This window comes from Alternaria novae-zelandiae (assembly GCF_023758075.1).
Source record: "Alternaria novae-zelandiae strain BMP 2774 chromosome Unknown scaffold_18, whole genome shotgun sequence".
NCBI classification, from domain to species: domain Eukaryota; kingdom Fungi; phylum Ascomycota; class Dothideomycetes; order Pleosporales; family Pleosporaceae; genus Alternaria; species Alternaria novae-zelandiae.
This window is the reverse complement of record NW_026056978.1, coordinates 77,095-101,746: the sequence shown is the minus strand read 5'-3', so window position 1 is coordinate 101,746 and position 24,652 is coordinate 77,095. Positions and strand designations below refer to the sequence as shown.

At 53.9% G+C, this 24,652-nt stretch overlaps 9 protein-coding genes across 9 annotated transcripts; 3 read left to right on the top strand and 6 right to left on the bottom strand.

Moving 5' to 3' along the window:
• Nucleotides 1-145: 145 nt before the first annotated feature.
• J4E88_008149 (uncharacterized protein) lies at nt 146-1,552 on the bottom strand (the record flags this gene model as incomplete). The annotated part of the gene is made up of 1 exon (XM_049401762.1): nt 146-1,552. One exon carries the CDS (start codon nt 1,550-1,552, stop codon nt 146-148), a length of 1,407 nt encoding a protein of 468 aa, XP_049252300.1.
• Nucleotides 1,553-3,725: 2,173 nt separating this feature from the next.
• Nucleotides 3,726-4,646, bottom strand: J4E88_008148 (uncharacterized protein; the record flags this gene model as incomplete). Its single annotated transcript, XM_049401761.1, has 1 exon — nt 3,726-4,646. One exon carries the CDS (start codon nt 4,644-4,646, stop codon nt 3,726-3,728), a length of 921 nt encoding a protein of 306 aa, XP_049252299.1.
• Nucleotides 4,647-5,166: 520 nt separating this feature from the next.
• On the top strand, nt 5,167-6,268 carry J4E88_008147 (uncharacterized protein; the record flags this gene model as incomplete). Its single annotated transcript, XM_049401760.1, has 2 exons — nt 5,167-5,209; nt 5,256-6,268. The coding sequence occupies 2 exons, from the start codon at nt 5,167-5,169 to the stop codon at nt 6,266-6,268; spliced, it is 1,056 nt and encodes a 351-aa protein (XP_049252298.1).
• Nucleotides 6,269-6,396: 128 nt separating this feature from the next.
• Nucleotides 6,397-6,849, bottom strand: J4E88_008146 (uncharacterized protein; the record flags this gene model as incomplete). The annotated part of the gene is made up of 3 exons (XM_049401759.1): nt 6,397-6,498; nt 6,548-6,634; nt 6,688-6,849. 3 exons carry the CDS (start codon nt 6,847-6,849, stop codon nt 6,397-6,399), a joined length of 351 nt encoding a protein of 116 aa, XP_049252297.1.
• A 463-nt stretch (nt 6,850-7,312) lies between these two features.
• Nucleotides 7,313-10,456, top strand: J4E88_008145 (uncharacterized protein; the record flags this gene model as incomplete). The annotated part of the gene is made up of 3 exons (XM_049401758.1): nt 7,313-7,637; nt 7,687-8,631; nt 8,679-10,456. 3 exons carry the CDS (start codon nt 7,313-7,315, stop codon nt 10,454-10,456), a joined length of 3,048 nt encoding a protein of 1,015 aa, XP_049252296.1.
• Nucleotides 10,457-13,067: 2,611 nt separating this feature from the next.
• Nucleotides 13,068-14,567, bottom strand: J4E88_008144 (uncharacterized protein; the record flags this gene model as incomplete). Its single annotated transcript, XM_049401757.1, has 1 exon — nt 13,068-14,567. The coding sequence occupies one exon, from the start codon at nt 14,565-14,567 to the stop codon at nt 13,068-13,070; it is 1,500 nt and encodes a 499-aa protein (XP_049252295.1).
• Nucleotides 14,568-15,208: 641 nt separating this feature from the next.
• On the bottom strand, nt 15,209-17,083 carry J4E88_008143 (uncharacterized protein; the record flags this gene model as incomplete). The annotated part of the gene is made up of 3 exons (XM_049401756.1): nt 15,209-16,463; nt 16,525-16,812; nt 16,860-17,083. The coding sequence occupies 3 exons, from the start codon at nt 17,081-17,083 to the stop codon at nt 15,209-15,211; spliced, it is 1,767 nt and encodes a 588-aa protein (XP_049252294.1).
• A 1,568-nt stretch (nt 17,084-18,651) lies between these two features.
• Nucleotides 18,652-21,727, top strand: J4E88_008142 (uncharacterized protein; the record flags this gene model as incomplete). The annotated part of the gene is made up of 2 exons (XM_049401755.1): nt 18,652-19,484; nt 19,594-21,727. 2 exons carry the CDS (start codon nt 18,652-18,654, stop codon nt 21,725-21,727), a joined length of 2,967 nt encoding a protein of 988 aa, XP_049252293.1.
• A 757-nt stretch (nt 21,728-22,484) lies between these two features.
• Nucleotides 22,485-23,650, bottom strand: J4E88_008141 (uncharacterized protein; the record flags this gene model as incomplete). The annotated part of the gene is made up of 3 exons (XM_049401754.1): nt 22,485-23,091; nt 23,148-23,289; nt 23,338-23,650. The coding sequence occupies 3 exons, from the start codon at nt 23,648-23,650 to the stop codon at nt 22,485-22,487; spliced, it is 1,062 nt and encodes a 353-aa protein (XP_049252292.1).
• Between the last annotated feature and the right edge of the window lie 1,002 nt (nt 23,651-24,652).

Genomic DNA, 24,652 nt, shown 5'->3' with positions numbered 1-24,652 from the left:
GTATGGAGATGCGACGTGTTGAAGAGAAGGGGCCGCGATAGAATTGATGTATCAAATTGGGCGCATGAAAAGTAATTGCTGAGATTACTGAACATCGTTGGTGTTTTTCCACGATCCACTTTCCATCGCACTGAACTTCACCAGTCTATCCAGCCTTTCCCAGGATCAATTCGGCGATAACCCGGCGAACCTCCGAATCGTCCACCAGCTCCCATTGCCCGTTCCTGAAGTCGATATCCCCATCCAAGGCAGCCCAGCCTCTGCCGTAGTGTACCACATACTCATACAACTCTCCATTGGGACCATCAATATCGTCATTCGAGGGATCAGTACCAGGATGGGCGCGCATGGCACTGAGAGCTAGCTCGATATCCTCTCGCACGTCGACACTCAAGAACCCGGGAGTCTCGAAGTTCAGATCCAAAGTGTCTGTTGAAGAATCCCGATACGGCGCCTGCTCAAGTAACATACTTAGCCAGAGTTTCCTGAGGCTGGGCATGGTCTCGAGAACGTGCAGTGGCTGGTGCCACGTGCCATGCTGTAAACCGACAGATTGGATCACAACGTCCTCCAGTATCGATGCGTGCAAGTGCAGAAATGCGACCAGCTCTTCGTGGCAGATAACCACTTCAGTGAAATTGAGATGACGTAGACCGGGGAAGAAGAAAGTTCCCGCCGGTTCGCGAGCGAGCGGTAGAAGGGTGTGGTTTTGACTCAACTCAAGCTTGGTGATACCGAAGCTTAAGCTAAGCAGTTGTCCAATCCAGGCAGGATCCATGTCGTTCGTGGTAGAGACGTAGCGTAGTTTCTTGCAGAGGCGCTCACGCCAGTATCGGGAATTGTTGTCGAAGTATTCGAAAGTCACTCCAGTACTGGACGAGTTCCAGAACTCGAGGTTCAACTCGATCTTTTCTTCCACCTCAGCCTGTTCTATTGCTTGTAGAGTCATGCCGTATACTCTGTTGTAACCATTGTCATCGCCTTTGTCCCAAGACTTCCCTTCTGAATGTTCTAGACTGAACATCGAACTTCGTCCACATCTCAACAGAATGTCGTCATCCGCAATGTATCGAGGCCCGCGGAAGGATTCAACGTCAATTTGGATACTTTTCAAGTTGTTGAACTCCCGGAAGACCTCGGTGAGAATCATGAGATCCATGCGTGAGCGTTCGACGCTTGTCTGTAAGTCGATGTGCCTCTTCTCGTGTACCTCTTCACCGTTTATGAGAGCTATACCGTGTCCGATACGCTCGCCGCTTACTGTCAACTCATGCACATATCTTGACAGCACAGGATGGCGGCAGATTTCGAGAAGTGTGGCAAGGCTGGTGGGATGAAGGATGACGACGAGGTTATTGAAAAAGCGCTGTCCGAAAGCGTTCGCGGAATGTGCTGTTAGTGCGCGACACACACGGCGTACGTTGATGAGATCTTCCACGGCTAGATGATTGGAAACGTCACCGATAATCTCAGCGGGAAGGTCGAGGAGTCGAAATGGCTGCGGCGGCTCTTCCCCGTGGGCCGCCTTGACTTGAGCGCGAGTAGTCACCATGACTGCGGTGCAATCTCTGCTGTAGTCGAAAGTGAGACTGAAGGGTCTGCGTCGATGTGAGGTGAGAGTTCGCGTGAGCGAGACGCTCTTGCCCTTTTGTCAACAACGGGATCGTGCGCTTTCGCGCTAGGCCTGAACCTGATGTGAGGGAAGGTACGATGAAGATAAACAGCAGCGACGAAGTTGCCGGTAGGCGCGTGCGACATGAATCATTATCCTATTCATGATGTGCAGTGTGCTATACAGTGATCCTTAGGAACTGCCTCTACCACAGCGTGTCAAAACATTTCCCGAACTTTCGCGGCCGTCGCAGCCAACTGCTAGTTGTATCCCTCCTTCTTGACTCCAACACTTAAGCTCATCACTCCGCTGCCTTAGATGCCAGGGCGATGTTTGCCGATGTGAAGTCAATCCTGTAGTAGTCCTCATAGAAGAGTTGATGTTTGTATGTTTGTGTACCCTGAAGCAGAGCTCGAAGAGCAAGCAAAACGTCTGAGCGTTTATCACATCTGAAGCAGGATCTCGCGTCACCGTCTGTTTCTGGTGTTGTAGCGTAGGCTACGTTTTGACCTAGGCGAGAGAGACTCAGAACTTCAAGAATTGGCAGATCATGTATGGTCTGCAGGATCTCCGTCCAGGTACCATTATCCAAAACAATGTAACTGAGATGAAGCCGAGTCAGAGTACTCTGATGCGCTTGGAAGAAGCCGGCTATAGCAGTATTCTCAAGGTCCACTCCGTTGATGGCAAGAACTTGAAGGTGCTGCCAAACATGCACGTCGCCATGTCGATTGCCAAACTGAATACGCCCTCCACAAGGCAGTAGGTTCAGTTCCTTGAGCTCCGAGCATGAGGCAGCAAGGTGGGAAGCCCATCCACTAGTATCACCAGGACGAGCTCGAAATTTGCGGACCCTGCGCGATAATCTCTCTGTCCAGAAAGGGGAGCTGATGTCGAACAGTTCAGCCTGAATTGGTGAATTGTCGGTATCACTGTAGGGAGAAGAGCTCATGACTCGAAGATCCAGATCAAGGTGTATCCTGTCACAAATATTCGCGCGGTTGATAGATCCCATCATGACCTGGAGCAAGTGGCTGAGTGCGCTAAAGTCGTAACGGAGCTGTTGCGGAGTGAGTCTCTCTGGGCCACAACGGAGCCCGATGACTTCTCCAGTTAAATGCCAGGTTTGCACGTACGATAGGCTGTCTATCCGAATAGTTTCCAGTTTCACAAACTTTCGAAGCGCCTCCGTGAGCATGTCTTCAGCTTTTGACAAAGGCATACCAACGTGGACCATCGAAGGAGAGCCACCGATCTCGCCGCTCATCGATATCGTCCGAACAAATCGCGAGAGCTTCTCGTGACGTGCATAGTATAATAAGACGGCGAGGCTATCCCAACGAGGTAGAGCCACCAAATGCGCCAAGAATCGTGTCCCGAAAGTGAAAGTCGAGCGATCGTTGAGAGTGCAAGAGACCAGTCGGATCTTTCGCAGTGAGTCATCGTCCAACTGATTGCAGACACTGCTAAACAGCTCCTAAGAAACGAGAACGCAGTAAGCACGCGATCAGTGCATCATTCGTCAAAGCAGATCACTTACAGCGGGCAAGTCGAGGATCCGGAAGATGCCATTCAAACTGAGCGCACCGAAAGCGACAGTGAGCTCGTCCATGTTGTCGCCGTCTCAGGTGACTGCGCAGCTTGCGCGCCTCGATTGAGCGAGAGAAGCGCGGATATTGAAAGTGCGCAGACGGGCCTCGTGGGTAACGGTTGTTGGGTGTCAACTGCTTGCGCGCGTTCACCTGATAGCGCCAAGACTGCGCGTTTGCTTGTGATCGATCCATCTCAAGTGTTCCTCAACGATATCTCAAACACGTCACACTTCGACACAGCATAGGAACGGAAAAGTGACTGATAAGAGGTAATAATAAATGTACAAACATGAAAGTAGTCTATGGCCCCAGACCAGAAAGAGACATGATTACCCAAAGTGCAACGCCGATAAATGCAGCTCCTAATTTCGCAAACGGGCATGCTCCTGAACTCCAAAAGCAATGCGTGATACCCAAATCAAAAGCCAGACGTGCATATTCTGTTACAGGGTCCACCGTCAATACACAGCTTGTACCCATCTCTCGTACATTATTCGTGCCAACATCAACCCAGGAACATTCTAAACCTTCCTCTTCTTTGTATGAAACATGTTGTATTCTGGCCTTTTCCTCTTAGGCGCCGCATCGGCCGCTGCCTGCGCATCTGTCGGCTTCGGTTTGGGTGCGCTGAAATGCATCCCAGGCGGTAAGGAGGTCCGCGCGGGTGGTGGCGGCGCATTGCGTTGCTGCGGTGCAGGCCTCTGTGTAATGGTCGGGCGATTTGCGGATAGCGACGGCGCGGGCTGAGTGTCAGGCTTCTTGGAAACGGACGCCGAAGCTTGCTTGGACACTACCATACTTTTCGGAGCCTCATTCTCCGCCATTCGAACCATCCTTGCCGGTGCTTGCCTGACGTTGGTCTTTCGCTGAGCTAGAAGATGTGCTGGAATTTGGCTTGCTTTCGGGCGCTCACGGCCATGGTCGAACATGCCGCGCTTCAGCTTGTCGAAAGCGGCTTTGCCCGTCTTTGAAGGTGCACCCGACGGTTGCCCCCAGCTGCTGGTAGTGCGTCCAGTGAACATCTTGCTTGCGCCGGCACCATAGCCAAACCTGGTCTCGACGATCAAGGTCTTGTTCTGTCCGCGATCTTTCTGCAGCGCTTGCATCTGCTGTTTGAGGGCTTCTTTATCCGCCTCTATCTCCAGTTCCGCATCTTTTTTCAACTTGCGATATACCTTGCTCCAGTTTCGAGGATCGCGCGGCTCATGGGGCTTCGTCTCCCAGTTCGGAATGTCTCGCTTGATAAAGCGAAGCCATATCTCGCCCGTCTCGCCGAGTAGTTGTGGGCAGTTGGCCTCGAGTTCGAGCAGCTGATCGGGGCTTTGTATGAATCGGAGGACTGGCTGGAGGAAGGAGTAGGGTAGATCGCCGACGTCGCGGAGCATATCGATATTCTTGATGAGGCGCTGTCGAGCCAGCTCGAAGAGGCTTGCGACGGGCATGGTGACGGTAATGTCTATGTGGAGGATATATCCAAAAGCGTTGCGTAAGATGGTGCTGTGAGGCGGAATGCGAAAATCAAACGGGTCGGAATGTGAAGGGTTTTGGTCGTAGAGAGGTGGTTTGCTGACAGGTTCGTTGGTGTTCGTTGATAGGGTGTCGTCTATGTAATGTGAATCATGGACAGGCGGAACGAGGGCAGCGTGAACCGTAGATGGGGCTGAGGACCCCACGGGGCTCACGGCAGCATGTTGGTGGGCTAGTCCGGATCAAGAAGCTTGTTGTAAGAGTGACGCTTGCCAGAAAGATGCGAAGCGATGAAGGGGAGAGGGAAGAGAGGGAAGTGTGAGTGAAAGTGTAGAAGGCGCGGTGGACTGGTCTCTGACGTCTGGTCAGGCGCTAGCGGACCCCTGCCAAACGCGTTGATCGATTCGACTCTTGGACCTCAGCATCGCGACTTTGACGACGACGACGTACGATACCACACACCACATCTCCCCGTTCTTCGACCATTCAGAAAATATGGCGATCAACGACTGGGGTCTGCTTTCCCAGCCGGATGAGGGTAAGGCGTCTTTCACTCACTACAAAGCTCCGACTAATTCCAGCAGATGCGCTGCACAATGTAGCCCGCCTACTAGCTGTCGAAGCACGCCCATACACAAACACGGCCAGTCGCATACTCAAGCCAGACTTCTTCGAGGATGCGCGCCCCAGACAACTCCCCTCCCCGCCCCCAGATGCCTCAGTCGCAGAAGAGGAAGCCGCGGCAGTCGCTGTCGAGCGCGAGCAACAAGCGCACAAGATCGAGATATGGCGGAAAGACATCATGAACGAGCTATCACTGCTGGACTTTGCGATTGTCCGATCCGAATTCACCACGAATAGCAACCACACCGAGCGCGTGCGTTACGCCGATGAGAAGACGGCCATCGAGGCAAAGCAGGAGCACGTGCGCAAGAACATAGAGAACCTGCGCGTCAGACTGGTCGAGGCGAAAGAGACGCTGGCCGTGCGCAAGACGTACGACGAGCTCACGGAAAAGATCACCAACAGCAAGATGCTGAAGCCACGGGACGAGCAAGCACACGCCCACGAGAAGCTGGACCAGGAGATAGAGGAGCTCAATTCAGAAGTCCGATTGGCTAAGGCTACCTGGAAGGAGCGACGCACACAGTTCGGACGAATCGAGGAAGAGGCACGCGGCATGTTGCGCATGATCAAGGATGAGAAGGAGGAGGCTGAGCGCAAGGAGGGCATGATGAAGGATGGTGACGAAGATGGCGAAGGCGAGGGCAGCACCTCCAGAGGAGACGTTAGCCATGCCGGTACACCGCGACCAGATGGTGGCATGACACCTGGGCATGCCAGCCAGAGCGGAGACGGCTCTTCGTCACTACGCGTACCACCACAAGATCGCCTGAAGCCTCTATCACGGGAAGCCAGCGCCGCACCCTCACCTGCTAGATCTGGTGCCGCCGATGACACAGAGATGGCAGACCTTGGAGCACACTTAGGAGATGCCAATGATGGTGACTCTTCTGGGCTGGAAGAGGGCGAGGATCTTGAAGATGGGGAGGAGGATGGCGAAGATCGCACAGACACCAAGATGGACGAATCGTGATCACGTGTAGATGATGGTTCTTTTGATGATTTGATTGCATAGCGCGGTGTTCAGGGTATCATCTTCCGTCATCTTTGTACCAATACCATACGGCGGCGGTACCAACTATCTCTTCGGTAGCTACGAATCTAAGAAGCCTCACGCATAGCCGCCTTGCCTTTCTCGACAGCCTCTTTCGCCTTAGTGACTTCCTCCGGTGATGCCTGAGCGCCACCTTCTTTGTTGTTTTCCTACAAACTGTTAGTATGAGATACCCAGCACATAGCATCCTAAACTTACGAGCTCCTCCTCCAGCCTCTCAACTGCCTGCTCAATCTTGATCTTCATACCAGGCAGAACGTTCTTGGTCTCCTGGAGTGCTTGACGCTACACCTCAGTCAGTAATCATGTTTAGCATTAGGATTGAGGGAACTCCATACCTCTTGCTTCAGGGTGTATTCGCCATTCTCATCTCCCTCATTGGCCTCGGCCTTCTTGATGCGCGCTTCTTGTTGCTCGATTTCTTTGTGGTAGCTCGCTTCTTCCTTTACAAGGCGGGTTACGACGCCAGTTGCGATCGCGAGTTTGGAGGGAGGCGCCATGATCAAGATTGATGTTGATTATGGATCGAAGTATTTGGGTTGTGAATGAAAAAGGTAGAGAATGAAGACTGGGGGTTTAGTTGAGCTGATTAGTGTGCTGTTCGTCGTTCCAAGGTTGCCTGCTTGTAAGCATTTGTTCACAGCGGGGCTAGCTGCCCCACTAGGTAGGATTAGTCTACAGCTTGTCTACATGTGTACACATAATGCTGTCAAATCGCACTTGATCTCTGTAGAATCTCCTTGGTGTCTTTCATTACAAATATCCTCGTTAGTGGTCGTCTTTTGACCTGCAATTGGACTTGTCTCAGGCATGCCAAGATCACTTACGTCCAATTGCAGACTAGCCTAGAACGCGTCCCACGCGTCGCTGCGAAAGGAGTAGGCGCGACAAGCCCACCTTCCCTGGCAACCCCTCTACAACATCAACACATTCACCGTTGCTGCCGCATAGAGCACCGCAACCATGTCTTCACCAGAGAAGCGCCGCTCTCAGCGCACTTCAGCGTCGGCGACTCCACGGCGAAGCGCCCGTGGTCAGAATTCTCAGATCTCCGACAGCAGCCCAGCGCCAGTAGGTCCAGAAGAGCAGTTGCAGTCCGAGGCTTCGCAGGCGTCGCAACGTGGATCCCAAGCAACTCCTCGCAATGCAAGATTCCAGACCACTTCAACACAATCTCCGCTCTTCTTCCGTTCCTCACCCGCAAATCCCTCCAATTCGGGGCCAGCTAATGGCGAGGAAGAGAGTGATGGCGGTGCGACACCAAAGGCATCTGCGATGACGATTGGAGGTATGCAGAAGTCGACATGAGTTCCAAGGAGCATCGCTAACAGACTCAGATTCATCGCCCATTCACTACGCATCCAGCTCCAGCCCTGGGCGAGCCCGCCATGCACAGAGCAACGTTCCTGGAAGCAGTAGCAGCGCTCTCTTCGTAGGCGGCTCCGAGTCTGCAGCCCGCAATCGACGAAGCGATATCCACTCAGACGTTTTCGGTACCAGCTCTACCAATCGCCGGCGCAGGCTCTTTGTCGACGAGAATGGCATGCCAGTGCAGGAGGCTTCGGACGCGCCAACCTTCTCCAACATCAACCCCGACACATCAGATGCAGACGTCTTGGGCGGCAACTCTACTCGAGTCATTTGGGGAACCAATGTGTCGCTGGTAGATGCCAGACACGCGATGAGAGACTTCTTGATGAACTTCCGAAGGAAGTATCGCATGGTCCAGGACGGCGAGCTGTCTGAGGGCTTGAGTCTTCCGGACAGTCACCCGGCCATGGCTAGGGAATATGTCGACATCATGAAGATGATGCTGGAGCTCGGTGTCACGCCTTTGAACCTGGACGCGCGCAATCTCAAGTCTTATCCGCCAACAAGGAAGCTCTGGCATCAACTGCAAGCCTATCCGAACGAAATTATTCCCATCATGGATGTGGCGATCAAGGACACTATGCTCGAACTTGCTGAGAAGCGCATGGCAGAGTTGCGAACCCAGATGTCACAAGCACAGCGTGCAGCTCAACCCAGGGCTCGCGACTCGAGCTCCCTCCCACCCATGTTGAGCTCCGATGCCCCTACACCTGGCGCTCCGTCTCCGGCTCCATTCGCAGAGATCCCGAATCTGGTCAGCGAGGTCGATCAAAAGACGTACAACGTCAGGCCGTTTGGTCTCGACCACACAATCAACTTGCGCGAGCTCAACCCTGGCGACATGGACAAGCTCGTCAGTGTCAAGGGTCTTGTGATCAGGACAACGCCCATCATTCCAGATATGAAGGATGGTAAGTGTTCCAAACGCATGTCCAAAGTCTTTCGCTAACTTTGCTAGCTTTCTTCCGCTGCTCTGTGTGCAATCATACCGTCAGGGTCGACATCGACCGTGGCAAGATCACCGAGCCCACCAAATGCCCGCGCGCCGTATGCGATTCGCCCAACTCGATGCAGATCGTGCACAACCGCTCCGGCTTCGCGAACAAGCAGGTCATCAAGCTACAAGAGACACCCGACGACATGCCCGACGGTCAAACACCCCACTCGGTATCATTATGTGCATACGATGAACTTGTGGATGTTTGCAAAGCCGGTGACCGCGTCGAGATCACTGGTATCTTCAAATGTAATCAAGTTCGCATCAACCCGCGGCAACGATCGGTAAAGAACATCTTCAAGACCTACGTCGATGCTCTTCACATTCAGAAAGTTGACAAGAAGCGAATGGGCATTGACGTATCGACAATCGAAGAGGAGCTTGCGGAGCACGCAGCTGGTGATATCGAAGAGACTCGCAAGGTCTCTGAAGAGGAGGAGGAGAGGATAAAGGCTACTGGCGCTCGTCCTGACGTTTACGATCTCCTCTCCCGCTCGCTGGCGCCCAGCATCTACGAAATGGACGACGTGAAAAAGGGTATCCTGCTTCAACTCTTCGGTGGCACCAACAAGCAATTCGAGAAGGGTGGCAGTCCAAAATACCGTGGCGACATCAACGTCCTACTGTGTGGTGACCCGTCCACAGCCAAATCTCAGATCCTACAGTACGTACACAGGATCGCACCGCGCGGTGTGTACACCTCCGGAAAGGGTTCCTCTGCAGTCGGTCTGACTGCATACGTCACCCGCGATCCCGAGACTAGACAGCTTGTGCTTGAGTCTGGTGCGTTGGTGTTGTCCGACGGTGGTGTATGCTGCATCGACGAGTTCGATAAGATGTCTGAGGCAACGAGATCCGTTCTTCACGAAGTCATGGAACAGCAGACGGTTTCCATCGCCAAAGCTGGTATCATCACCACGCTCAACGCCCGAACCTCGATTCTGGCATCTGCCAACCCCATCGGATCGAAGTATAACGTCAATCTTCCTGTTCCCCAAAACATCGATCTTCCGCCTACGCTGCTTTCGCGTTTCGATCTTGTTTACCTCGTCTTGGACCGCATCGATGAGCAAAACGATCGTCGTATGGCTCGCCATTTGGTTGGCATGTACCTTGAGGATACGCCCGAGAATGCCAACAAGAACGAGGTCATGCCTATTGAGTTCTTGACTGCCTACATCTCATACGCTCGCTCGAACATCCACCCCAAGATCACTGAACCCGCATCGAAGGCTCTCGTTGACGCATACGTCGCGATGCGCAGCCTTGGTGCTGACATTCGCTCGCAAGAACGAAGAATCACAGCCACCACACGTCAATTGGAATCCATGATCCGTCTCGCAGAAGCCCACGCAAAGATGCGCCTATCAGAGGAAGTCACGGCCGACGATGTTCACGAGGCTGTCCGTCTCATCAAGTCGGCGCTCAAGCAGGCAGCTACGGACGCACGCACCGGCCTAATCGACATGTCCCTTCTCACCGAAGGCACTTCGACCAGCGACCGCCGTAGGAAGGAAGATCTTAAACGTGCAGTCCTTGTCTCGCTCGACGAGCTCGGCTCTGCAGGCCAGAGTGTCCGAATGAACGACCTCGTGAAGAAAGTGCGAGAAGGCGCTAGCGAACAGGTCGAGAACCAGGAGTTCCTAGAGGTGCTACGTAGCGCTGAACTCGAAGGCGCTGTGCAAATCAGTGGTGAGGGTATGAGGAAGATGGTGAAGAGGGTTGTTGGTACCTTTTAGGTCAGCTTCGAAGGCATGGCGTTTGAGGGGTTATGGGACTGGCATATCTCATGAGATGATGATGCGATGTGGTGGATTGGATAGTTTAGCAAGCACTTTGTTGTCGCGTTGCATTTGTATAGACATGAGTTCGTCTTGAATAAGGCATCGAATGTTCTCTTTGGCTCAGATATTTCACTGGGATTGTGTACGTCATGTCTTGTGGCAAGTTTGTTTTAAGGAAGGTGCGACGATAGCGACTATGTTCCTGCGTCGCTTCCGTGAGCAGCACTAGCGCCGCACCCCTGGCACCTGGGGCAATAGGTTGTGTCTATAATGTTGCGTGAGTGAGGCACACCCATGAACGCAACCCCGCACTTCTGCGCTCTGGCTCCTGCCTACCAATATCACCACACTGGCCTCTTCACCCTTCAGCACTGTGCCATGTCGACCTCCAACGTGGGCGCAGCGACCGATGCATCCGGCTCGGAACAGAATATCGAGAGTCTGAACCCGTCGTTCTGTGCTACCTGCAGAAGACTTTGCATATTGCCGGAGCAGCTGGACCCTCGTGGGTTCGTATACGTTGAGTACACTCTGAAAGGCATCACCGAAGCCGTAAATGAAAGATGTCAACTCTGCTTTCAGTTTCTCCACTACCTTGAATCGGGAGATAGCACCGAAGATCTTGCTGGAGACACAGTTTTCCGTGCATGTCTCGCGTATGAGATAGAAGCATTCTACGACACACAGTATCTTCCTCCACAACACAAGCCGATTCAAAGAGCTGTGCCCGGAGTTTGCGGACGTTACCCGTTTCGAGCATATGGAGCAAGAAGAGATTACGATTATCTGATGAGTAGTGGACGGATCGTTCTGAGCTGCAATACCATTCATATCAAGTACGCCGATTGCTAATGTGAATCACAATGTCCCCTTTTATAGTTCTCCTCCCGCCAAAATCTTCGCCATTTCGCCTGCCGGCCCGTCTCCGCCCACTTCCCCGGGTCATCGATGTCAACATACACATCAGCCTCGTCCTCGCCATCTTCGCTGTCCTGCGAGATCATTCGAATAGCAAGGCGTTGTGACGGTCCTGTTCTATGCCATATGATGGCCTCCAGAGCAAACGCGATAGGAGATTCAAATTGAGACAGCAGATTCGAAATTAGCCAATTCCTGCACTCGTTCTGCTCGATTTGGATTGAGTTTTGAGATATCTCATATATGTCGATAGAGTGACAGCCGTGAGTATAGAACTGGAATCCAAGCCCTGTGAGATTCGGTACGGATTCTTGCAACAATCGCACGAGACACGTATGCGTGCTACTCCATTCGTTTGGGCCGGTAAGCGTGATATGGCGCAGATGATTGATGCGCTGCGGAGCGTATCTGATCAGATGGTTTAACCAGGGCTGTAGATCCTGCGAATTGACTGACATGACGGTTTCACGAAGGAAAAGCTCCTTGGCTTCATTGCGGATGGCCCTGTTGGACGCTACAAGGGCCCAGGGTCCTCGAGGATCGCGTGGAGCATCGATTTCGTAGCTGCAACGATCTTCTTCTTTGCACATGCCTGACCACTCGGGATTTGCACACAGCAACCGCGTCTTCGGATTGGTACGGCGGCAGGGATGCCAGACGAACGGCGGTGGCTCTCTGGCTTGGAATGAAGCTGCTCCCTTTTTCTTTACACGTCTGCGCACGTGGATGTGTAACACGTCGCGTAGGTAATCGTAGATTTGAAAACGCAATTCAGTCGGGAGGCCTTCGAACGTCGCTCGAGGGTTTCGAGGTGTCTTGAAAATGGAGGCAGGATACACTTCCTCGATGTCTGAATCGTTGCATGCTACGATTTTCCTCTTCGTCCTCTTCTTCTTCCCTTTGTTATCTTGACGAGTCGGTTCAATGGAGCCCGCTCGAGACATGCGGGAACCGGCTGATGACGTGTCGTAGTAGTCGTCATAATTGACAGCCTTTCGCTTTCGAGTTGCGCGGGCCATTGTAGAGTGGCAGTTATCGTGAGTGGCATCGAGCTTGGTCGACATATAACTAAGTATGCTTCACTCACCCCTTGGATATCAACCAGATGCGTGGCTGCGGCACAGCTGGCATACTTTCCAGGCAGCATCGCACCCACCTATCGGAACCTGCGAGTATATGCGTCAAATCCTACGCGATGTTTAGGCATCGCGAAGGAATATCGTAATGCGTGGAAAGATGCTGATAGCAAGGCAAACATAGCCAGCGGCGACGCGCGCTCGAACCTTTCGCTGCAAGACCTACAACTAGAGCGTATGTTGCGCAACATCATTGGTGGCTGTGATATTGCTCACGAAGCAGTGCAGCAGCATTCCGACGGTACTACGAATGGTACTTTGACCAGTCGAGACTTTGAGCCCAAGACGCCGTATGGATACACGAGCATGGAGATTGAAGATACGCCTTTTGAATATATGGACGATGCTGTGGATCTCGACTGACACAGTGTCATTCATGGAAGGATATCTTGCATATTGTCACAATACTTGATCATTGCGAAAGCTCATCGACGGCTCGCGATGTAAGTTGATACGCTCTACTTTCTGTCTCTACGGCCGCCCTGCTACTTTCATCTCAAGCCACGATCTTTCTACTTCCTTAATTTCTCTTCAATACCACCGATAGCCTCAATCGGGCTCGTCGGCCGATGTTGCTCAATACCAACCTTCTGCATCAAATGCTCCTCTTCATGTCCTTCGTCTTGCAACACACTATCCGCGCGATATCTGTTGCCCTCAGCTCTTCCAGTTGTCTCTTCAGATACAGATTTCTCCTGTTCCAACTCCCACTTGCACCTCTCCTTACAACCCCAACATACACTCCTCTTGCACACGCGCATGTCGTACTTCCATTCATGACGATTGAGCATCTCCTGACAATGTGCACAGTCCATGGGAATGACGATCGTCTCCATATCGCCACGTCGGCGCGCAATGCTAAGACCCTTGCTGGAGCGAGTGTGTATTTTCATATCCCCATCGCTACTGGCATCGATGCCGTCAAATACAACGAGCTTGTCGACTTTGCACCACCATGCTGGGCGGTTTCCAGCTTCGGTTCGCGCACGAACGGATGTGCTGGTGAAAGCGTCGAACTGCGCACCTGGACCGGGCAGCCAGCACCCATTCGTCGTCTGCCGTGGCGGTGTGAAAACACGCGTTTTCTCTTCCTCGACCTTCTCTTTCTTCGCTGACATGTTCAGTCGCTCCTGTAGTAGCGCTGTAGGCGATCGCAGAGCAGCTTTCGACTGCGTCTTCGAGTTGCGGATCAGATCGTACCGCTTCTCGAGCTCGGAGCGTGGCTTGGAGGAGTCGGACACTGGGTTCGTTCCTAGGTTTAACTCTGCAGGTCGTTTCAGGCGTGCGATTGAGTCTGTGCGTTGACGGGGTGAACAGTTTGATGTCGATGCGGTATGCTTCAAAGAGATAGATGAGTTCCTTGATTGATGATGGGTGTCATTCAGAGTGAGAGACGTGGGTCGGGACTGTGGTGGAATGCTGTCATCGTCTGAGACATACACACCAGAGTCTCGGTCGCGGGATTGCGTGGCACTGGTAGTTGCGGTAGACACTGGCCGTTTGATGGCACTGTCTTGGTCATGCGCAGAAGGGGAAGGCGCGGGCTTTTCTTGCTGTGGAATGGCTTCCTGGACATGTTGGACCGCTGCTGTCTCTTCCCTCGCAACAGAAACGAGTGTCTCTATCGCAGCAGTGCCTTGAGGCCGGCTCCCTGGTGACGATTTTGGTGGCGGTGCTGGTGCCTCCTCTGTGTCGTCCAAAATCAGCTTCTTCGAGTAGTTCGTGACTGGAACCTGAAGCTCTCGCTCAGGCTCTTGCATCAAAGATTCTCGCTCTCCAGCAGGCGGTGTTGCGATGAGGGGTACAGCCTCTAATACCTGTTCATGCTCCAACGGCAGTGCATCGTCGTCGAAAAGGAAAACTCCCGAATCCTCTCCACCAGGATTTAGATCCAGATTCTTGGCTACCAGAGGGATAACCATACTAGAATCTCGAGCTGCTGCATCTTCAGTGAGCAGAGGTGCCTTGGACGGGTCAGGCTTGTTGCTCTTCCAGAACGCGAAGGAAGGCATGTTGTTTGAGGAAAAGACTGTGGGCCAACTACTATCGGGTGAGAACGAGTGGATAAATGAATGAATGAATGACTGAAGAGCAGTTTCTTGCTCCCATTCGCTCCCATCTCACTCTTTACATACCCTCAACCCACCACGCCGCCTACAGACCCTACAAGCACAGCCCCCGCAACCCACGCGTCCTCCAATACCCCTCTCCATCTTCACATCCTCTAATCCCACATCCAAATACCCTGTATAATCTCCTTCCACGATGCCAAATGGCTATCTGACGTTTGCATGCTCGCTCAATGTGGAGGTTGTCAGATGCGAAACACCGACAGCCGGGATCTAACTGGTGCATTGTTTGACGACATCCCAGCCCGGCCCTGTCTCAGACGCGACTGACGTTCATGCACGCTGGGATCATGGGGGTGGGATACCGATAAGAAGGATGTGGGACGGGGATGCGGTTTATGCGTCGTGTGCGTGAGGAGGGGTGGGTGTTGGAAGTTGATGATGTGCGAGTATTTTGACTGGAGTGTTTTGAAACAACCATGAAGGGGGCTACGTGTCTATGCGCATACAAGTGTTTGCTGTTATATTGACGTTCCTGTAATAAAACAATTCGGTAGCTATTTAGTGCTGGTATGCAAGCATTTTTACACGACGCGTCCCTTCACCTGCTTGATGTTCTTGACGTTGATGTCGCGCCATCCGGCAGCGGCGATGAGAGCGCACCCCAGCATACAGATACTAGTGATGAGCATGAGTCGCTGCGAATCTGCATAAGACTGCGCGATACCCGTCCTCTCGGGCGATCCCCACTCGTAAGACAGCTGGTTAGGCAGTGAGGCGTAAATATCCGCGACATTGACGCCAGCCGGGACGTTCTTGACGAGGTTGTTGTAGAAAGTTCCAGTCCAGATGGCGGCGGACACTGTGCTTCCGACCGTACTGCCAATAGAGCAGAAGAGGTTGAGAACGGCGATGATGACGGCCATGTGCTGATGTTCTGATGGCGCCATCATAGCCAGCTCGCCGGCGATGACAATCGTTCCGCCTGCGACTGCAGTAAAGATCTGCGTCATCACGATGAAACCCACTGATGTCCCCGGCTGTCGGAAGTGGATCATCAGCCCAAGGGCCAGGATGTCAATCGGTAGTGCGAAGAAGACGGCAACCCACTTGAAGCGCCCTGTGATCCTGATTGCCGGTCCGACAGCCGCCAAGCACCAGAAGCAAGACACAACGCGGTAGATACTCTGGACGTAGCTGGCGGTGGTCACGTTGAAGTTCCAGACTACCTGCAACATGGATCCGAAGTAGCTTCCCCAAACCGCGCTGTTGAAGTAGACGAATACGAACATGATGCCAGCGAGGAAGACGGTGCGGTCCAGAAGCAGTTGATACAGGATGAACGTGACAGGCGCGAAGAATCTTTCCCAGATAGGAAACGCAATGAGTAGGATGAAGCCAGCGACTATCATACCGATGATCATAGGACTCTTCCACTTCTCCGCTTGGTAGCTGTACAAGCTGAACGGCAGCAAGAATAGCGCCATACCTGCCACCAGTATCAAGATGCCGATAGCATCGATATCGACGCAAAACTTCTTGATGGCTGCAGCGCTCCAGTCGATGCTGCGCGGTTCCAGTAGACCCTGCTTTCGCGCCTTCCTGTCGTTGAAGAGGACTAGAGCAGCAAGAGGTGTGACGACGACGGGGATGATGATGGTGAAGATGCCGAAGGCCCAGCGCCAGCCTGGCCCGGAGAGCACGGATTGTGCAACGGGACCGCCGATCCAGGTTGTGATTATATAGGGCGACGTTGCAAAGGAGAGCATGAGAGCGCGGTTCTTGAGGGTCGAGGTATCGGCGATGAAGACGGTTAGGATGTAGGACACTGCTTGTGACCTGAGATCTCGTTAGCGATACGCCTTTCAACCTTACCTGACAAGAGCTGAAGAGTGCTTACCCAGTAGAAGAGAACACTTGAGCCGCAGCATACGTCTCCACGTTCTTACATGAAGCCATCATTATGTATCCCACCATCCACACGCACAGCGAGAGCAAGAGACCTTGAGGCCGTCCCCACATATCCAGTAGCTTTGCTAAGGGGATCTTAGACAACCCGCCGATGATAGAGGACATGATTCCTGTAGCGGCTGTAAGGGAGTGGAGACGGAAGGCGCTGGTCACGTATGGGTTCATGGCGCGAATGACGACTTCTTGAAGGGCGGTGACGAAGTAGATCCACCAGATGCTGCGCAGATGTTAGCGGAGGTATGAAGATAGAAGAGCGAGACCGACATGACATAGGCGCCGATGAGATGGTATTTCGTCCATACTGTTGCCGCCGCCTCGACGGCTTTGACACCGGCTTGGGCGTTGCTGGAGAGACTCTCTTGATCGGTAGCCTTGTCGTGAGATGCATCGGTGTGTACGCCTTTCTCTGTATCGGCCGCTTGATGAGACATATCAGCGGGCTCGACAGAGTCGGTAACCTGGTTTTTGGGACGAGAGAGAAACTGCATGCTGTCTGACACCGAAGCGATGGCGCAATCCGGCGAGAAATGAGAGAAAAGGATAAACGAAGGCCTACTACACCCAATCATGGTCTCTTACAATGCGTTCTTATACTTTCTCGAACATCCAGAACCCTATTCTACCCGTTTATCACTCGTATAAACCCACAGAGCCGCAGTCTTCAGGCCACCACAGGCCACTGCCGACCCTCCAGGACCATGATACTGGAACCGCTTTCTACATTTCGCACCTATGACAAGGCCACCAAGGCGGTTTCATATACTTGGCAGTGCTTGGTCCCGGAACATCGATACTTGAAGTAGTATTGAGGGTGCGTAAAGTGGAGTGGTGGTGTTCGTGAGGATGCTAGCGCGGAAAATTCGATCTGATTAGATGCAGCGATAATCTTATCAGCGGACGTTCGGAGCCCTAGGAGTCCGGGCGAAGCTCGGATCTTGAACGGTATGGAAGGATCGCAACGTATTGTTTACTAGGTACAGGCGCGGTATCAAAATTCAGTCGCTGCCACGTGTCTTTGTCGCTTTTTACCTTGGTAACTCTGTGTCAGTTCGTGAAGGAGCTACTAAGCGTCTGCTGCTGGTGTGTAGTCGACGGAAGAGATGTCAGTCGATTCCGAGAGCTGGAGCGACGTCAGGATCGGATCGTGATCGAGAGCCGTCTGTCACGTTACATCGGAGAGTACTGCGCCTCTCTGCTTTACAGTTTTGGCAACGCGCTCCTCCCGTGGTAACAGCGTCTCAGTGATGTTTCGGCCGGCTAAAGGGCTATGATGCACAGTTGAATCAGGAAACCTGCAGCAGACTACAAGACTCAAGTGCGATGAGTGACTGCACCCGTCTGAGGTGAGACCGTGCCGACACTAAAGCGTCGACGCGGCAGACAATAACCTGCTCATGGGCATGTGGGATGGAGTCCGTGGGGTGTTCACTTGCGATTTGCAGGATGTGCATGAGAATTGCTTCTGGGCGAGTGCCGACATGCCGGACATGTAGGTGTGGTGCGCAAACCCCCAGAGGGAAGCTAGCGCAGCTGGCGATCAATCGTTATCACAAGACAAGGTGTGCAGGGCGTGGAGAAAGTTGAAGCCACTCCATAAGACGGCAGGCCGCAGCTGACGATGCGATGGAAGAGCGATTCGTCGTGTTCGGGAGATAGCAGGTCTTTGTGCGATGCGCTGGCAGGCGTCGGTTCGTGCCTGAAATGCGCCTCGGGTGCGTCAGCGTTCCCGTCCAGGGCTGGCCGGATGCAACCAGGCAGCTTTGAGCGTGCCCGTCTTCACAACGTTAAACCTCGTCCATCGTCGACTGCAGCGCGTTCAAATGCCCACGCTGTCTGCGCGCCACAGCCCCCCTGTACCGACAGCGACAGCTCACTCCCCGCGCCAGGCCCTGTCCAACGGCCGCACGCCGCGTACTCATTACAGCAGCCTCATCTACTTACCGCCCATTCGCACCCGGACCTGCCTGCTGTCCAGGCCCCAACCAGCGAAGACGCGCCGGAGCCCGCGCAGGATGCCACGAGTGCTGCGGCCCATTGAAGCAAAAGCACGTCCATGATGATGCCTCCGACTGCATCCACTGCCGACGACCTCGACGGCTTCCAGTCCTTGACCGGCGTGGCAGAGAGTGCAGAGCCCACTACGTCAACGCCTGCCCGCGACGACCCCACGAGCAGCACCACCGCCCCAGACATGTCGGCCCCCATGCGTCAACACCCGCTGGCTGCCCAGCGCCCGCCCTTCAGCGTCAACGGCTCGCCCTCGCCGCGCTCGTCGCGAGAAGCCTCGCCCGCAGGCCCTCACCACCGCAGTGCCACGCCGTCCGGTGCCAGCGTGCGGCCGGGCTTCCGCTCACGCAAGAGCAGCGCCGATGCGAGTCCCAGCCGCGGCTCCAGTCTGTCCAACTCGACTGCGGCCCCGGGCGTGCAGCGTGCTCTCTCCTCCACCAGCATACCGGAGCTCACCCCAACATCGTCGACCGACACGGTGCGAGCCACACGCGCCTCCAAGCCATCGTCAAAACCGAACTCGGGCGACACGACTCCCCATTGGCCCCTCTCACCGCGCCTCAAGTCACCACCGCCGGGCGGTGACGGCCGCTCACGTTCGCGCACCAACTCGCTGCGTTCGCAGATCAGGAAGCCCGAGGCCCAGTCGACGCCTGCTATCGTCGTCCAGAGCTCGTCCCCAGCCTCAGTCTCTCGCTTCCCAGTAAAAGAGGACGTGTCCGTGAGCGACGTCGACGAGCCACCGTCCCAGCCACAGCCACAGCCTCAGCAAACCATCAAGGCGCCCTCGCGCAGTTCTGGCGGCGCGGCTCCCAAGCTGGCAACGGTGCAAGAATCTAGCTTGCCTGCCACACCCGGATTTGATGGTCTAGAGCCGCAAAGGTACGCTTTCCCCGCAACGGCCCCACTGTTTGTCATCGCGACGCACGTTAGACTATCGACGGAGCCAATTTCCGCTGCCATCCGCAAACTTTGTTAACCTCGCTCTTAGCTTTGTTCCCCCAGCGACTTCCCACAGAACTGACCAGGACCGAAATGACGTCAATTCGTCCAAAGTCACCGAAGACCTCAGCACCAAGCACGACACGTCCAAGCACACTGAGAGCGGGAGCGACAGCGCGACCAAAAGCGCCAAGAAGGGCAAGATGCAGGAACAGCGCTCCGCCTACACTCATCGCCCGCACACCGTCTCGGCCAAGCCCTCCCTGTCCTCCATGTCGACGCGATCGCGAGACCCGCCCCTCCGCAACATGACGGTCGAAACCGAGACCGTGCCCTCTGTCGCGCAGCCATCGATTGTAAACCAAGACAGATCCGCCTCGGGTCGCGTCGACGGCGGCATACGGCTCAAGCCCAGTAACGAGACAATTCGTCCGAAGACCCAGAAGAAGGCCCCCAAACGGAAGGCCGCATCCATCAATGCAGGCACTGGTAGGTTGCAACACATCTCATACCACTATTACATTCCAAGCCGGCCGGAGTACGGCTCTCGCTCCGGCGTGCACTCGTCATTCGGCAGCCCCGTCTCATACCGCTCGTATGACGACCGGCCGTCTCTGTTGACCTTGTCACCCCCAAGTCCAGCGTTGAGCATGGCTCCTCCCCGCCCTCCCCATCTCAGCTATTTCTATTCAAGCACTAACTCAAGTTATCGTACAGCTTCATCCAAGGCAGATGTATTCGAACAAAAGGTGGCCAGCGCCGTCGACGAGGCCGACTCGTCTGACTCGGACGCTACCTTTATCTACGAATCGAATCCTCCCGAGCAGCCAACTCGCAGCCGCCAGCACCACTCGCGAACGCCAAGCATGACGTCGTTAGCCAGCCTCACAGACCCACGACTCCAGATCCGCGACACGCACAAGCATCCAAGCAAGAAGAGCAGCATCAAATTCACGAACCCATACACCAACGCGAGCATTGATGGCGATGACCGCGGCGAAGGTACTGTTCGCATCGGCTCCGGACGAGCGGGCGGAGGTAGCCACCATCACCACATTGGAAGACATGGCCAGGGTCGGGGCGCGCTCAGCCACATTACTATGGACAGCGACAACTCGGTACCACAATCTTCGCGCGCACGTGGCCCGTCCTCCAGACACGCGTCGCAACCGAACAGCCCTCGCTTCCATACTTTCAATGTTGGCAATGGTCACAGCAACGGCAGCAAGAAAAGTGGGGAATTCTCTGCAGCATACGATATCGACGCCGAAAACATCGCCGATGATGAGCGCACACCTCTGATCCAGTCTGGGCGGAGCCCACGGGCCCGCACGCCTCGCCAGCGCAACACTGCCACTATTCGCCAACTAGAGCGCCGGCATCACCGTGATGGTGGGTGGTGTCGGCGGTTCGCTGGCTGCCTGGTTCTGTCGATCCTGCTGCTCGTCGTCGTATTCTGCGCTGTTGGGCTTGTCTTTGCAACAACGAAACCGCTCACTAGCCTTGTGGTGCGAGACATTCAGAACGTCGTTGCAAGTCAAGAGGAGATTATGCTGGATCTCATAGTCAACGCAGTCAATCCCAACATTATCGGCGTCACCGTATCCGACATGGACATTTCGCTGTTTGCTAAGAGCAAGCATGTCGGTTCGGACAGTTGGTGGCGCGAGCACGGGAACGGCCCACATGACAATGTAGAAGATTGGAGACCGATCGAGCAAGATGCAGTTCCAGATGTCTCGATTACCGGTGTAGACGAAGGAACCGATCCCATCGAGGGCGAACCACGGACCATGCTGCTAGGCCGCATCGCCCATTTCGATTCGCCATTAAACTTTGAGGGTTCTTTTTTCCAGCGACACCGCGCCGAATCTATTGGCGAGCTCCGACTTTCGCACCCTGGAAACAAGACCGAAGCTGGTGGCAGCGAACGTTGGGAAGAGGTCCTGCAGTATCCTTTCGAATTAATCGTGCGAGGCAACTTTAAATACACACTGCCCCTCAGCACGCAGGAGTTCAAAGTCCCTGTCACGGCAACCCATTACTACGACCCGGATATCGAGCGCAAGAAGAAGCTCGACTTTGCAGAGAAAATAGAAAAGAGGAGGAATCCATTACCTGTATCAACAAAGCCTTGGGGACGTTACGACCGCAGAGCCCTACCGTTCTGGAGTCTCCTGTAGCATGTCCTATCCTGTATCACAACATTGCCCGAACCAGAGGGGCTAGCACAACCGTGTGGCCCTAGCAATATCGCCCAAAAGAAACTGATACCCACTAAAAACGAGTTCACGACACAATAGACTTGTCCCGTCCCGGCAATCGCGAAATCAGCAAACGCGTTGCCCTTTTTTCTTTCGGCTCCACAGCCGTTCACGAATTCCTTTTTCGATCTGCAAACCACCACACACCGCCTCCTCCGAACCGGCTGTTCGCATGCTCTCACAGCGAGTGATTTTGAGCGCCCTTCCTTGACCTTGCGCTTCAGCGATGGTGTTTGTATCATGACGTTTTCTTCTTCTGCATTGCCCAGCTTTTGGAGGACCCAGCCTCCGTCCCCAGCGACTTTCAGCGCTTTTCTGGTTTTAGCTTGGAGGCGGATTGCGCCTTGCGAGTCCAAATACATTCCTTTGATCTCTCTTCTATGTATCCATAATTTAGCCCTTTACTTTTGGTTCCGGTTGGACCTTTGTTCGTTCCCATAGCGGCTAGGGTGGTGCATCAGGTTAGGTATGGCATGGCATGGTATGGTAGGGACTGGAAAGACATTTGCATTGCGCTGGGAGTATGGACATAGAGGAATTTATTGAGTTACTCATACTGATATCTCTTATCTTGGCTCCTGTGATGTACTAAATCTTGATACCCAGGTCATGAAAATCGTTAGGTCCTTGCAGGGCAGGCGACCAGACATACTACAGAAGAGCGCCATGGATACATCTAGCGGTCAGCCTGGCCACCCTTGCTCTTCTTCGCTGGTTGCTCCGCAGTTCCCTTCGCTCCCGTGGTAGCCGCGACCTTACGCTTCTTGGGCGGTGCCTTGGCAGTACCCTCAGCGTCCGTGGCGGCCTTGGTAGACTTGTGTGCAATCTCAGGAGCAGCCTTGACCTCCAGAGCAGACTTCTTCTTCTTCTTTTGGGCGTATTCTTCCTTGGCTTTCGTCTCGGTTGCCTTGTCCTTATTCTTCAACTTCTTGAAGAATGCATCGAAGTTCTGGTCGTTCTTGCCCACCTTCTCTAAGCCCATGTTGTGCCCGGCGCGGCTGGTATAGGGCTTCAGATTCCATGCTTGTATCTTTCCGGTGCTCACATCCTTTCGATACAGGCCCTCGACCATGTACGCATGTTGGTCGTCGTGGAGGAAGTTACACGCTTTGCGAGGACAAGGGAGATTACTAGCGGGATCAAGGTCGTGCCTCTCTTCCTTCGTGCACCTTGTTTTCCATCTCGGTATCTGCTTGGGACGAGGAATGGACTCAGGAGTAGGGGTTTCCGAGGTAGCTCCCTGCTCTGCGGGGTTGGACTGGCGGCCGGTGTTCTCGTGAGGTCTGTACTGACGTTAATGGCTACTTTCGCCCATCAGGCTACTGACAGAAGAACATACCGGACTCGTGGCGGCTGCAAGATACGATGGGTGTCTTGAAGAGTTGGCTCTTGTGGATGTGTACCCTCTTGGGATGTCTCAGATTTCTCGACAGCCCCAAACGCAGCCATCATCGCAGCCTCGAACTCATCATCGGGTGCGTCTGTTGTAGACATTAGAGTTTGTATCTTCCTCGATCTGGTCAACGTACCCTGTGTGTTCTTGGAGATATGCTCGTAAGCCTTTACCAGGGCCGGGCTCATGGACAACTCGCGGTCGGGTTCATCGACTTTGCTGCGAGCTTGTAGTAGTACGTCTGGCTCCAAGCCCCCCAGCAGTTCCTTGGCGGCAGCGAGCTTGCACATAAGAGTGTTCACCTTGTCCAAAGTCGTGACTCCCGGCATGTCCTTGAGGGCGACATCAAGACGAGACATCCCGGTTGCGGTGGTATCCCCCAGGTCGGAGGTTTCATCGCCTTGACCACCATTCACCACAGGTCCTAGGTCATATTCCGATGAGGACATTGCGTTCACTTCCATCTGTATGTCAGCTTCATCGCTTCACTTCGGGGTTACAAAAAGACTTACGAGGAAGAGTTGGGTATTGGGAATTGGGTATGATTAGAGAGGAGAAATGGTAAAATGATCGTGTGGTATCAATCGAAGGAGACGCTAAAGAGTAGTTGTGGGACGAGGACAGTGCTCTTTGCGGTGCTGTAACGGGAGCCTATCGCGTTTGCAGTGACGTAGTGGTATCGAAATGAAGGTCTGGAGTCGGCCCAAACCCATGTGACTGCCTACAGTCTATCGACGTTCAGATTCACGATGGGCCGCTTATACACGTCTTAGTCTCGTACTGGAAAGCCGGATGGCTCCGATACGTTCGAACCTCCCCCCATTTTAGTTCCTCTTGCATCCTGCTTGACACACCATGATTCATTGGGCGTGAGCCTGTAGCCTGAACCATGCGGGGAAGGCTTGGGCTGTGTAACCACGCAAATTCACCATTCACTATCTTTTGCGACCGTAATCAGAGCTTCGGCTGGTCCAAGCGCCAGTCTAGCGCCTTCCACGTCCTTTTGAATAACAGCTTCCACTCTGTTTACCATTCTCTTTCTTTAGTCGCACTCAAATCCGCAGGATGCGTGCGACTCGCAACCTTCGGCGTTCTAGCCTGCGCCGGCCGCTGCCGCTGATCGACTGTAACTCTCAAGCTTCGATCTTCTCTATGAAGGTAAGTTCTGGAGATGTCGCGTCAACCCTGTGATATCCAGCTGACTTGATACTTACAGATCGCCGGGTTCTGGCGCACTCGCATGCGCACAACTTTCACGGAACCGAGAGTACAAGTTGACAGACGAACGCGGCTGAGTGAACCCGACAGGTTTGCTGGACCCCAACAACGGCTGTAGTCTTATAGGCTGTGGTTTACGCTACAGTTGGCTGGCCCTTAGCCTTTATGGATTCGGGTTCGGCAGGGTCTATGCTAAGTCAAGGAGAGTGATGGCCTCTTTGACCGCATAGATT